This window comes from Myotis myotis, unplaced genomic scaffold (assembly GCF_014108235.1).
Source record: "Myotis myotis isolate mMyoMyo1 unplaced genomic scaffold, mMyoMyo1.p scaffold_m19_p_5, whole genome shotgun sequence".
Classification (NCBI taxonomy): Eukaryota; Metazoa; Chordata; class Mammalia; order Chiroptera; family Vespertilionidae; genus Myotis; species Myotis myotis.
The window spans coordinates 74,863,662-74,876,850 of NW_023416357.1; the positions used below are offsets into that span (position 1 = coordinate 74,863,662).

Sequence of the window (13,189 nt, forward strand, 5' to 3'; positions counted from 1 at the left end):
GTAGATGAGGGCTGTTGATAAGTCTTAATTGCCACTCTAGGCTGTTAATGTATATAGCTTTGTAAAAGCAGTATTTCAGAGTTGGAATAAACTTTAGTGAGCCTCTCATCCACTTTTATACATGTGAGGGGTTGGTGACACACATATAAGAGTGGCTTTGGTAAGAGTGGTTCATATATACTATGGTAGTGATTCCCAGTGTCAGTTCTGTGTGTGTGTGTGTGTGTGTGTGTGTGTGTGTGTGTGTGTGTGTGAGAGAGAGAGAGAGAGAGAGAGAGAGAGAGAGAGAGAGAGAGAGAGAGAGAGAGATGGGGGTGCTGACCTATACACAGGGGCATGTATAGGAATTTCTCTTTCTGGGGAAGAGGCCATGTATGCAATTTGAACTTGTCACCTTCCCCTCATCCCTGCCCCGATTATATTATCTTACCTCCTTATCTTCAGATGTTCTGCTACCTCACTCAGATTCACATTTGAGAAACACTGGTCTTATCCAAACTAGTAATACTATAGATAAGCCAATGCAAGCCTCCTTGAGAGGTTAAATGGTTAATATTGGGATAAACTACGAAACTAGTCCTGGCTTCCAATTGAATGTTTTCTGTTATGCCCCTGCAATAAATATTCACAATGATAGAGGAAACAGAGAATAAAGTTTTGTTTCCCAAGCTCTTTACTTAAAAAAAAAAAGGGATTTATTCAAAAGTTTTTTTCCCTTCTAAAAAATCCTATACTACTTGTCAGTAAAACTGAGACATTTAAGATGGAGAAGTTCATTTACTCATGATGGATAGATAAATGCAGTGTTAAAATAAATTGGTTACCTATTTATATTTGTTACTTGGGAGTCTTCTAGTTCTAAAGATAGAGATGATTTCTGTGCATTTAGACTTTATATTTGGAGTTTGATTAGTTTGTATTGTTGAATAATGAATTATTCAGTAACTGGTGGCATAGAACAGTAGATTTTATTATCTGCCAATTTCCAGGGGTCAGGAGTTCAGGCATGGCTTAGCTGGGTCCTCATTTGAGGGTCTTGTCTGGCTGAAATCAAGATGTAAACCCAGACTGCAATCTTACCTGAGGCTCAGTCCTCTTCCTAGCTCACAGGCTATTCCCAGAATTCAGTTTTTCATGGCTGTGGGACCAAGCCCTTCAGTTCCTAGAGCCTTCCCATCATTTCCTGGCATATGATTTTTCTCCACAACATGGTAGCTTGCTTCTTTAAGGTCAACAGGAAAGCTTTTCTGTACTTTGAATCTGAAGGTCAGACCCACCAGAATACTTTTGATTAATTTAAAGTCCACTGATAGGGATATTAATTGTATCGCCTTTGCCATATAATATAACCTGATCACAAGTGAAATCTGGGAATTTTGCCCACACTTAGAGGGAGGAGATTGTGCAGGGTGTATACACCAGAGGATGGGACTCTTGGAGGCTGATCTTAGCATTATGCCTACCACAGTGTTATTTAAGCGAACAGTGACTCTTTTGTTCAGTGAAAATCAAATCTTTCCTAGGTGCCAAGCATTTCTCTAGGTCATGGAAATATAAGACTAAAATGCCCAGTTCCTGTCTTTGATGAGATGGTAGAGACCAACAATGAAGCTCTGTTTGTAATGTAGTTCAGTCATGCAGCTGCTGTAGGAGTGTAACCAGCTACACTCTAGCAAGAGAAGGCTGGGTCAGGAGAAGTTTATTGTATCCATGGGAAATGTAAAACTACTGCTGTAGTTCTTGAAACTGCAAAATTAATTGTTAAGTGAATTTTCTAGGAAGAAAAGTTTGATATTGAAGATGAGGAAATTATTAAAATCCTTTCTTCTTCTACCCCCCCCAGATGGTATACCTCAAGTTTACTATTTTGGCCCTTGTGGTAAATACAACGCTATGGTGCTGGAACTGCTGGGACCTAGTTTGGAAGATTTGTTTGATTTGTGTGATAGAACATTTTCTCTTAAAACAGTTCTCATGATAGCTATCCAACTGGTAAGTAAAGCAGGGTGCTTTGAAGTCATTTGAACAATTGTGTGGTTCTCTAGTCACAAATTTATATTAAAAGTTTCAGGTTTTGCTACATTATCTTGCAGATCATTCAACTTAGTACAAATGTTTCTGCTTTCATATTATTGTCTTTTTAGGATGCATATAACTTAAAAAACTGAATCAAGTGTAGTATATTATTTTTATGAAAGAATATTTTATTGCTTTAAGATCAGAATACTCAGTTTGAGAATTAAGTTGTTTCCAGCACTTTTCATTTAGAAGATGAATACTTAGAAAAGAAAACCCTCAAAAACATGGATTATTAATCTTGGTAATAAATTCTGATGGCTGAAAAATAGAGGAAACAAACTAATGGGAAGTTTTCTAAATTATTTAAATTTTAGTGAACCTATGGGAAAACAAATTTAGAGGATGATTTTAAAGCAATTTTGAAATAAATGTCAATAGAAGTATGCTGCAGAAGTCTTAAAATTGTTTTTTTCAATTGACTCATTAATTCCACTTCTATAAATTTGTTCTATGGAAGTATTCAGCTGTACTTAAAGGTTTTTGTGCAAGAATATTTATAATAAAGTGGAAACAACCCAAATGTACAGAAATAACAGGATTAGTTGAATAGTTTGTTAATAGCCGTATACTAGTAAAGTATACATTTAAAATAATACATACTTTTAATGCAAAGTGTGTATTAAAAGAAAGTTTCATGACCTGGAAAATGCTCATAATATATCATTAACTAAAAGTATAGGCTATAGAACATTATATATTATATTATATGATCCAAAATTTGTTGACCAACTAAAATGGCCTGAGTTTACAATATGTTTACAGTATCTTTATATTGCATTGTCAATCATGATTACCACTAAATGATGCAATTTTATTTTATTTGTAATGTTCTATTTTGTGACAGTTTGTACACTGAACATTATTTGAGAATGTGTAAAACAATAAAAATGTACTGTATCATTATTAGAGTATATTTGAAAATTTTAAAGTTTTAAGATCTTTTAAAACGTTTCATACCTAAGGAAAATGTAAAGAAAACAAGTTACAAAAAGACTTACTAAACGGTACTATGTTAATTGTTTTTATTTAACAGTTTAGACGTTTTAAGTTTTTAAAATATAATTGTAAAAGTTGCTTGATTAATTAACTGATGAGGAAGAATAAACTGCAACTTTGTGAATATGTCTTTATATTTTTGAGTTCAAGATTTAGTATTGGTAAAGCTTTTCGATTTTATGATATAGCATTATCTGAAAGTGTTGATTAAATCAGGCTTACTGATTTGAAAGGAATTCATAAAATTCAAATATGTTCATTTATAAGTGACATTAATAGTAAAAGCAAAGAATTTTAATCATAATCAGATATATATTTGAGAAACTATATGTTACTTTTGATATGTTACTTTTAAAGGGTTGAAATAAGTTCTGATTTTTTTATGTTTTTATTATGAAAGTTGTCTTGCCTCTATCATGCTTTTTTATGCTAGTCAAAGCTTAAAATAAAATTTATCTTCCTTCTCTTTTTAAAATCAAGATTTCTCGTATGGAATATGTTCATTCAAAGAACTTGATATACAGAGATGTAAAACCTGAGAACTTCTTAATAGGACGACCAGGAAATAAAACCCAGCAAGTTATTCATATTATAGATTTTGGTTTGGCGAAGGAATATATTGATCCAGAGACAAAGAAACACATACCATACAGAGAGCACAAAAGCCTTACAGGAACAGCTAGATATATGAGCATAAATACACATTTAGGAAAAGGTATGTGTACCTTTTGTTTGAATTCAGTAACTATGCTAACGGTGTGAGTTTTAATATTTGTTACTATGGTTCAGTTTTTGCAGGTTACAATTGCTTTTATTACAATTTTTATTTATCACATCTAGCTAGAGTTTACTTTTATTTATATTTAATAAAACATTTTTATTTATTTTATTTTTAAAAATAAGTTTTTGTTTATTTCAGAGAGGAAGGAGAGGGAGAAAGAGATAGAAATATCAATGATGAGAGAGAATCATTGATCGGCTGCCTCCTGCACACCCCATACTGGGTATTGATCTACAACCGGGGCTTGTGCCCCAACCAGGAATTGAACTGTGACCTCCTGGTTTATAGGTTGACGCTCAACCACTGAGCCACATTGGCCAGGCTTAATAAAACATTTTTAAAATAAGTTGTTCTAGAGTAAATGAATGACAGATATCCTTGCATTCACTATATCTTTTTTTAATATAATTTGAAATGTTCAACTTTGATTTGGTGAGGGTGATGCATTTGATTATTTCTGTTAAAAGGATATGAGAGAATACTTAATTCTAACTGAATTTAGTTTGTGCAGATATTTTTGATTGAGAATATGGTACTTTGATACAATTAGCCAGGAAATAACAAATGCCTAATATATTTAATGCTAAGAGGACATACCTTAGCAGTACTGTTTACTAGCTATACGACTTTGGTTTCCTTATTTGTAAAAAGAATAAAATAATATCAACCTCACAGGATTTCTTACAGCTTTTATTTTTTTTCTAGTCCAGGACCACACATTATCATTTATTTGTCATATTTCTTTAGTTTCTTTTCATCTGGAACAGTTCTTCCCCTCTCTTTATGGTTCATGACCTTAATATTTTGGTGAAGTATGGACTGTTTTGTAGAATGCTCTCCATTTACGTCAATCTGATATTTCTTCATGATTATATTTTGGTATGCATTCTTAGCACAAATATAGAAGTGATATGTTCTCACTGCAAAATGTCAAGAGGTGCATGATGTCACTTGGTTCCAAGTGTCTTGATCATTTGTTTAGGGTAGTGTCTACTAATTTTCTCCACTTAACAGTTTCTTATTTTCCCTTTGTTACTAAAAAATGTTTTGTAAGTAGATCTTTGAGATTTTGTATACATGTTGTTCCTCATCACATTTTTATCCACTAGATTTAGCATCCATTGTTGATTTTCTAACTCCATCAATTATATAGTTAGTTGATATTCTGATGTAAGCAAAAGCTTTCTCTTCCCCCATTTATTGATTTCTATCAGTATGGATTCATGGAATCGAACCAGCGACCTCTTGGTGCATGGGTCCAAGTTCAACCACTGAGCCACACTGGCTGGGCGAGGTTCTTTTTATAATATATTCTTTCCCATTGAATTACATTTGTGACTTTCTAAAAACATTCAGTTCTAATCTATTGTATTTACAATAGATTATTGTTAAGCTGTGGTTGGTTTTCATATCAGAGGAAGCCAAACTTAAATTTCTGCTTTTAGATTCTATCTTCTTAAGGGAGAATAGACAGGAACATATGTTATCCATCACCACTGCTCAAATGTACCTACAATGTATGACCATAATTTGTACAGGACCTTATAAGTCATCTAATCCAACTTCTAACTCCTAGTGTAGCCCAAGTTTAACTGTTCTCCTCAGACTTACAAGCTCTATACTACATGTCTCTGCTTCTGCTCATTCAGAACAAAATAGCACTTGGCATCTTCCCTGACAGCTGGCCTGAGAGTAGGCTCATGGTATTTTTCTTTACAGATGTCTGAAAATACCTGAAAAATGTAAATTTGCCCTTCTTTAAGAAAAGTAAGTTTCAAACACCTGAAATTATAAAGCACAAGTTGGGTTTAGGTAGTGCTTGCGTGGAGTGCCTTTCAGTAGCACATTTTCTCAATAGATTTAAAATATGATTGGATAGATATTCAACTTTCAAGACTGTGTCTTCTATTAAAACCCAGCACACCTATATTTAGTGTCTGTGAGAAATTTCCATTTCCATAACAGGCTGCTTTATAACAACCAACAGAGATTCATCACCATTTTATTGTGAGACATGAACTCACAACTTCCCAATGGCTCAGTGTTAGTTTTTTTAAAGATGGTTTTTTAAATTAATTTTAAGGGAGGGAGGGAGGGAGGGAGGGAGGGAGAGAGAGAGACAGAGAGAGAGAGAGAGAGAGAGAGAGAAACATTGATCTGAGAGCAAAAGTATTGGTCCGCTGCCTCCTGCATGCTCCCAATGGGGATAGAACCTGCAACTGGGACATGTGCCCTGACCCGGAATCGGACGGGCGACCTCTTGATGCATGGGTTGACAAACTGAGCCACACTGGCCAGGCCAGGGTCATAATTTTTGTATGGTTACTATTTTATATAGTGACACTTCAGTTGGAGAGTGCTAGGATGTATAACTTTATCTAAGTAAGTTTAGAGAAAATGAATTTAAATTGTATTTTTTAAGATAGACTTTTTTTTTTAGAGCAGTTTTAAATTCACAGCAAAATTAGGTGGAAGGTACAGAGATTTTTCTTATACCCCATGTCCCCAAACATGCATTAGCTACATTCCCTACCAGAAAGGAACAATTGTTATAATATACTAGTACATATACTAGTACATACATTGATACATCATTGTCACCTAGAGTTTATAGTTTACTTTAGGGTTTATTCTTGGTGTTGTATATTCTGTGGTTTTGGACAATTTTGCCATCACTGCTCTATGCTCTACCTAATCCTCTCTCCCTTCAATGCCTGGTAACCACTGGTCTTTTTACTATTTCCATAGTTTTTCCTTTTTCAGATGACATATAGTTGGAATTATACAGTATGTAGCCTTTTTAGACTGGTATAGTTCACGTAGTAATAAGCATTTAAGACTCCATGTTTTTTCATGGCTTGATAGCTCATTTCTTTTTAGTGCTGAATAATATTCTATTGTCTGGAAGTACTGTAGGTTATTTATCCACCTACTGGTGGACAGCTTCATTGCTTCCAAGTTTTGGCAATTAGGACTAATGCTGCTGTAAACATCTGCCAGAGTCCAACCCCAGCGGGTCCAGGGGTCCCCAGAGGTGTGGATGGAGTCGGCGAAGACTATCCACCCTCTTCCTATGGTGGAGTCCTATCCGTCCCGAGTGCGGGGCGCTTACCTAGGGGTCCCTGTTCGGGCGCCATATGATGGGGTCCAGCGCCAGCAGGTCCAGGGGTCCCCAAAAGCGTAGACGGAGTCGGCGAAGAAGGAATGACACGGAGACAGTGTTCAGTTGATCAGCAGCCTAGCCAGGATCTCCAGCCAGGATCTCCAGCCAAGTTCTGGTCTGGATCTCCAGAGAGGTTCTCCTTAGGATCTCCTGCCAGGGTCTGTGTCCATGTTCTCTTGCTAGGTTCTCCAGGTTCTCCAGCCAGGTTCTGTAGCCATGTTCCCTCGCTAGGTTCTCCAGCCAGGTTCAGTCACCAGGTTCTAGTCAGGTTCTCTTGCCATGTTCTATAGTCAGGTTCAGTCCAGGATCTTTTGCCATGTTCTCTCCAGCGAAGTTCTTCTGTCTCTAGAGAACGTTCTGTGTAGGTTCTGTGCCTAGGTTCTGTCTCTCTTGGTTCTGTCTTCTAAGTTCTGTCTTCTAAGTTCTGGGTTTTGCTGTCTTGTTGCATCTGTATTTATACCAGTTGATTCAATCCTATCAATCTCTATTACAAAGGTTAGGGCATTTCTTATCTTCATTCCAGGGAGTAAAGATTATGTAGCTTAAGCACGATTGTTCGTAGTTAAAGTGATTAATTACCCGCCTGGCACTTAGTTAAGAGGTTTTATTCCCTCCCTAACTTCGGGGGAAAATCCCTACCTGGGGAAACAACCTTTCTCAGAGAGGAGACCTTGGTTAAAACACATAGTGCCAAGAAGGTGAGCAAACATATTAAGAACAGTATACCATATATGCCAGGTCCTTTGAAACAGCAAGGATGGACCGGCTCCCAGCAAACATCCATGTGTGTGTTTTTGTGTGGGCATAAGTTTTCAACTCTTTTGGGTAAATACTAAGGATTTTTAAATTTTTTTCTAAGAGTTAGGAAACAGCATTTATTTCATCTTACAACCAAATGATTGTCATAAAGAAATTTTGTTGAGGACAGTCAAGTTGATTGTTACCTTTCAGGATAAAATTCTGTCTTGCTGGCTTCAATGGATTCTTGAATACTGAGCTGAATATCATAACTTGTAAGATTGTCTTCATCGGGGTCATCATTACTATCCATGACTTTTTCTTCTTCTTCCTCTTCTTAAAGGATACCTTTCAGCATTTCATATAATCCTGGTTTGGTGGTGATGAACTCCTTTAGCTTTTTCTTATCTGTGAAGCTCTTTATCTGACCTTCAATTCTGAATGATAGCTTTGCTGGGTAAAGTAATCTTGGTTGTAGGTTCTTGGTATTCATCACTTTGAATATTTCTTGCCACTCCCTTCTGGCCTGCATAGTTTCTATTGAGAAATCAGCTGACAATTGTTTGGGTATTCCCATACAATTGTTTTTCTCTTGCTGCTTTTAAGATTCTCTCTGTCTTTTGTTCTTGGCATTTTAATTATGATGTGTCTTGGTGTGGTCCTCTTTGGATTCCTTTTGTTTGGGGTTCTCTGCGCTTCCTGGACTTGTAAGTCTATTTCTTTCACCAGGTAGGGGAAGTTTTCTGTCATTATTTCTTCAAATAGGTTTTCAATATTTTGCTCTCTCTCTTCTTCTTGCACCCCCATAATTTGGATGTTGGTATGCTTGAAGTTGTCCCAGAGGCTCGTTACACTATCTTCGTATTTTTGGATTCTTTTTCATTTTGCTTTTCCGGTTGGGTGTTTTTTGCTTCTTCGTATTTCAAATCTTTGACTTGATTCTTGCGCTCCTCTGGTCTGCTGTTGGGAGTCTATATAATATTCTTTATTTCAGTCAGTGTAAGCTTTATTTCTAGTTGGTTCTTTTTCATATCCTCGAGGGTCTCACTAGATTTATCGAGGGTTTCACTAAATTTATTGGCGGTTTCTAGAAAATTCTTGAAAAACCTTAAAAGTGTGGTTTTGAACTCTATATCCAGTAGTTTGCTTTCCTCCATTTCTGTCATTTGTGACCTGTTTCTTTGTCTCCACATTTTGCCTGCTTCCCTGTGTTGATAGAGTGGCTTTGTGTGCTAGGTGTCCTATAGGGCCCAGTGGCTCAGCCTCCCCAATTACCTGAGGAGGACACTCTTGGTGCACCCCTTTGTGGGCTTTGTGCACAGTCTTGTTGTAGTTAAGCCTTGATTGTTGTAGGTATCACTGGGAGGGATTGACCTCCAGGCCAATTGGCTGTGAGAATCAGCTGTGTCTGCAGTGGGAGAACTTCTGTGCTGGAGACACCCTTCTGGGGCAAGACTTGCTTCAGTGGGGCTTTGGTGCTCACTGCTTCTGCCCCCTGAGTGTGTCCCTTATGGATCTGAGGAGTTGTAATCTGGATGGTCCGACTCTGACCACTGGGTACACTGGCACTTGGATCTCTAAGGAGGTGCTAATGTAGCTTCTTCCTGAGGCTACCCAGCAGGAGCTACGGAGAGATCTGCAGATTCCTCTTCTTTGTTTGGGGTTTGAGGTGCCCAGATGAGGCCCAGCTGTGTAGCAGTGCAAGCTGCTGTGGGGCCTTGGGCCTTGTTTTGGATGTTCTGGGTCTCTCTGACCCAGCTGCAGTTTGTTAGGTAATTTTAGATTGCAAAGGGCCAGGCCATTCATATGCAAAAGCCTCTGCACACAGCTTGGGTGGGGCGGCGTCTCAGGGAATCAACAGGGCGGAGCAAACAGCTATGGCTGATCCTCAGTCCTGCCCTAAGTGGCCCTGGGTCTCAGTGTCCCGTGGTAATCGCTGCAAGCATCTCTGAGAGAAAGCCGACCTCGAGTTCCGACTGATGCCAGACAGTCCAGTTTCTCCCCATAGGAGTCTGGGTCCCCAGAGACTTGCCTGGAACTGGAGTTCAGATCAGCTGGGAGCTTGAGACTCCTTCCCGATTGAAAAAGACAGCCGTGTCCTCAGTTACCAGCCCTTTCCGCAGGCGCCTACATACCTCTGCACTTTACTTCTGCACCTCCTCTGAGTCTCAGTGTGCTTTTCTCTTTCCTTCTAGTTGTAGAATTTCCACTCAGCCAGCCTTCCTGTGGTTCTGGATGATGTCTGTTTTGTCTTTTAGTTGTATTTTTGAAGTGGTTGTGTGAGGCAGCAATTTCAGGTGTTTACCTATGCCGCCATCTTGGTTTCCTCCAAATACCAAGGATCTTAATGCTGGATTGTATGGTAAGAATATATTTAGTTTTGTAAGAAACCCTCAAACTGTCTTCCAATGTGGGTGTACCATTTTGCAATTCCACCAACCATGAATGAGAGTTTCTGTTCCACATTCTTGGCAGCATTAGCTGTTGTCAGTGTTGTAGACACCATTGTAAGAGATGGAAATTTGCACTTTTTGATTACATGATGTGGGATTTTCATATACTTATTTGTCAACTGTATATCTTCTTTTTTGAGGTATCTGTTAAGGTCTTGGCCCAGTCGTAATCAGGTTATTTTCTTATTTTTGAATTTTAAGAGTTCTTTAGTATTGTGGATAACAGTCCTTTATGAGATGTATCTTCTGCAAATATCTTCTCCCAGTCTGTGGCTTATCTTTTCATTCTTTCGATGGTGTCTTTGCAGAGCTAAAGTTATTAATTTTAATGAAGTATAGCTCATTATTATTTCTTTCATGGATTATACTTACGTTATTATATGTAAAAAATCTTTGCCAAAACCAAGGCCATCTTGTGTTATTTTCTAGGAATTTTATAATTTTGTGTTTTACACTTAGGTATGTGATCCATTTTGGTTAATTTTTTGAAGGAGTGAGGTCAGTGTCAAAATGCACACTTCTGTTCTTTGAAAAAAAGCCCAATTTATTAGGAAATCTTTGACTACCCTAAGATCACAAAGACTTTTCTCCTAATTTTTCTTCAAGAAATTCTCTTGTTTTGTGGGTTTTTAAAAAATTTATTTTAGATAGATGAAGGGAGAGGGATAGAGAGATAGAAACATCGATGAGGGAGAAAGTATTTGTAAAATTTATATCTGAAAATGACATATCAATAATATACAAACAATTCTTACAACTTTAGAATAAGACAAAAAATAAAACTTAAAAAATGTGTTAAATATTTGAACAGACACTTAACAAAAGGATGTGTGAATGACCAGTAACACATGAAATGATGTTAAAAAATACTGGTTACTAGTGAAATTCAAATTTAATCACAGTGAGCACATACTTCATGGCCACTAGCATGGCTAAAATTTAAAAGATTGGCTATACTACTAGCGAATGTTGAACAAGCTCTGGAGCAACTGGAACTCTCCTACATCGCTGGTGGAAATACAAGATGGCACAACCCCTTTGGAGAATAGTGTAGAAGTTTCTTATAATGTTAAACCTATACTTTCCATATGACACAGAAATCCACTCCTAGATATTTACCCAAGAGAAATGAAAGCATATGTCACAAAAAGACTTGTATAAGAATGTTCATAACAGTTTTATTCACAATGGCCTCAAACTGGAAGTTACACAAAGGTCCTTTAATAGATGGTACTTAGGTGTGTGTGTTGTTAAAGTTTATCAAACTGTACCCCTATAATGTATGTATTTTATTATATGTTAAATAATTAAATACTTCAATGAAAGAAGTTTCCTTTTTAGAGCTTATCAAATCCGAGTCTACTTTAGAATTATCTGCTAAACTTTTAAAATGTACATTCTAGCTGGTTTGGTTCAGTGGATAGAGCATCGGCCTGCGGATTGAAGGGTCCCTGGCTCAGTTCTGGTCAAGGGCACATGCCTGGCTTGTGGGCTCGATCCGCAGTGGGGGGTGTGCAGGAGGCAGCTGATCAATGATTTTCTCTCATTGATGTTTCTAACTCTCTCTCCCTTCCTCTCTGAAATTAATTTAAAAAATATATGTAAAATGTACATTCTTCTACTCCATGTTGTACCCAATGAATCAATCTCTGGCATTAGGCCTGCTTACTTAAGGTTTTTAAAAGATTCCGGAGTTGATTCCGATTCTCAGCAAGACTTCAGAATTTTTTTGGCATGACTTTTTATTCTTAATACTTCCAGTACCTAATAAAATATAATTTTATTAATAAAAGGCATGATTTTTTTCATGTTACTCACATCCCACATTCATTAATGGCTTTGCAAAGAACTTTAAATCTATTTTACTTATTTTGAAAGTTTGCTGTTTTCAATAGCATATGCTTACATTATTATAATACAAAATAGAAGAAAAATTTCCTATTATACCACATTTTTTAGTATATGAAATGAGAAATTGAAATGTCTTGTCTCGTTCTCCAGTCTCATACCCCTGATTACTAATGATTTAAAGCATATTCTTTTAGATATTTTCCTGTACTTATAGAAAAGGGACATATATCTGGTAGTATATATTTCCAAATATTCATTTATGTATTTAAATAGTTTGTGTTGAGTGCCTGCTCTGTGGCAGCCATTATACCAGATCTGAGAATAATGAGCCAAAGAGACAGACATCTGGCCTCCTGGGACTTGCTATTTGGTGGGAGCATAGATATTGATTAAAAAATAACACAAACATTTATTTTTAAACTGTAGCACATGTTACAGGAGACAATTATAGAATGTTATGAAATTATATAGCAAAAATTAAAACCTTTTCTGAAGCTTTAATGCTCACTTGCCTTTTCAAAAGCATTTAGTACTGCTCATTCATTTTTATAAAACATCTTGCACATGAACATCTTTTTATTATTATTTTTTTCTTTTGTTAGTCAGCATTTTTTATATTAAGCATTTAACTTCAGTGATAAAAAAAATTGAAAAAAATGCACTCAGCAAATATTTGTAGATACCTCCCTTAGTCTGTGATTGTCACTCGGTTATGTGCTATACAACAATTTATTACTAAAACAATAATAGCAATTTGAAAATGACAGTTTCTTTTAGCAGAATATTTTTGGAGGGGTTATGCATGTTGGAATGTGTCAAACACAAGTGTTTTTTAAAAAACACATTACAGAGAATACTAATTGTTTTTAAAATCAATGATGTTTGTGGGATGGAAGTTTGTGCTTATAAATTTAGGAAATACAGGGTTAGACACTCTTACGGTGTAACGTTTAAGGTTAATATTAGGATTAATCTTTTAGGGAAAAACTCTAGTTCTTTTTCCAGAATCTTTCATATATTACATTCTGAATCTTTAAGACAGAGCTTTAGTATACAGTGATTCTATTTGACCATGAAACCTTTCCCCCCTTGCCTTATGTTTCTATGAATAGATATCTCAGGAGAGAA

At 36.5% G+C, this 13,189-nt stretch overlaps 1 protein-coding gene across 17 annotated transcripts in view; it reads left to right on the forward strand.

The window, feature by feature from the left end:
* Nucleotides 1-13,189, forward strand: part of CSNK1G3 (casein kinase 1 gamma 3) — a 117,146-nt gene that overhangs the window by 73,332 nt on the left and 30,625 nt on the right. For 16 of the 17 annotated variants that reach the window (XR_004967393.1, XR_004967392.1, XR_004967394.1 and 13 more), the window contains 2 exons: nucleotides 1,844-1,992; nucleotides 3,556-3,790. The exons of the other annotated variant lie outside the window; for it this stretch is intronic. Coding sequence is in view for 13 of the 16 variants with exons in the window: in XM_036308118.1 (XP_036164011.1) it covers nucleotides 1,844-1,992; nucleotides 3,556-3,790 (384 nt within the window). In the remaining 3 variants the exon portion in view is untranslated. The remainder of the gene's footprint in view (nucleotides 1-1,843; nucleotides 1,993-3,555; nucleotides 3,791-13,189) is intronic. 17 annotated transcript variants of the gene reach the window in all.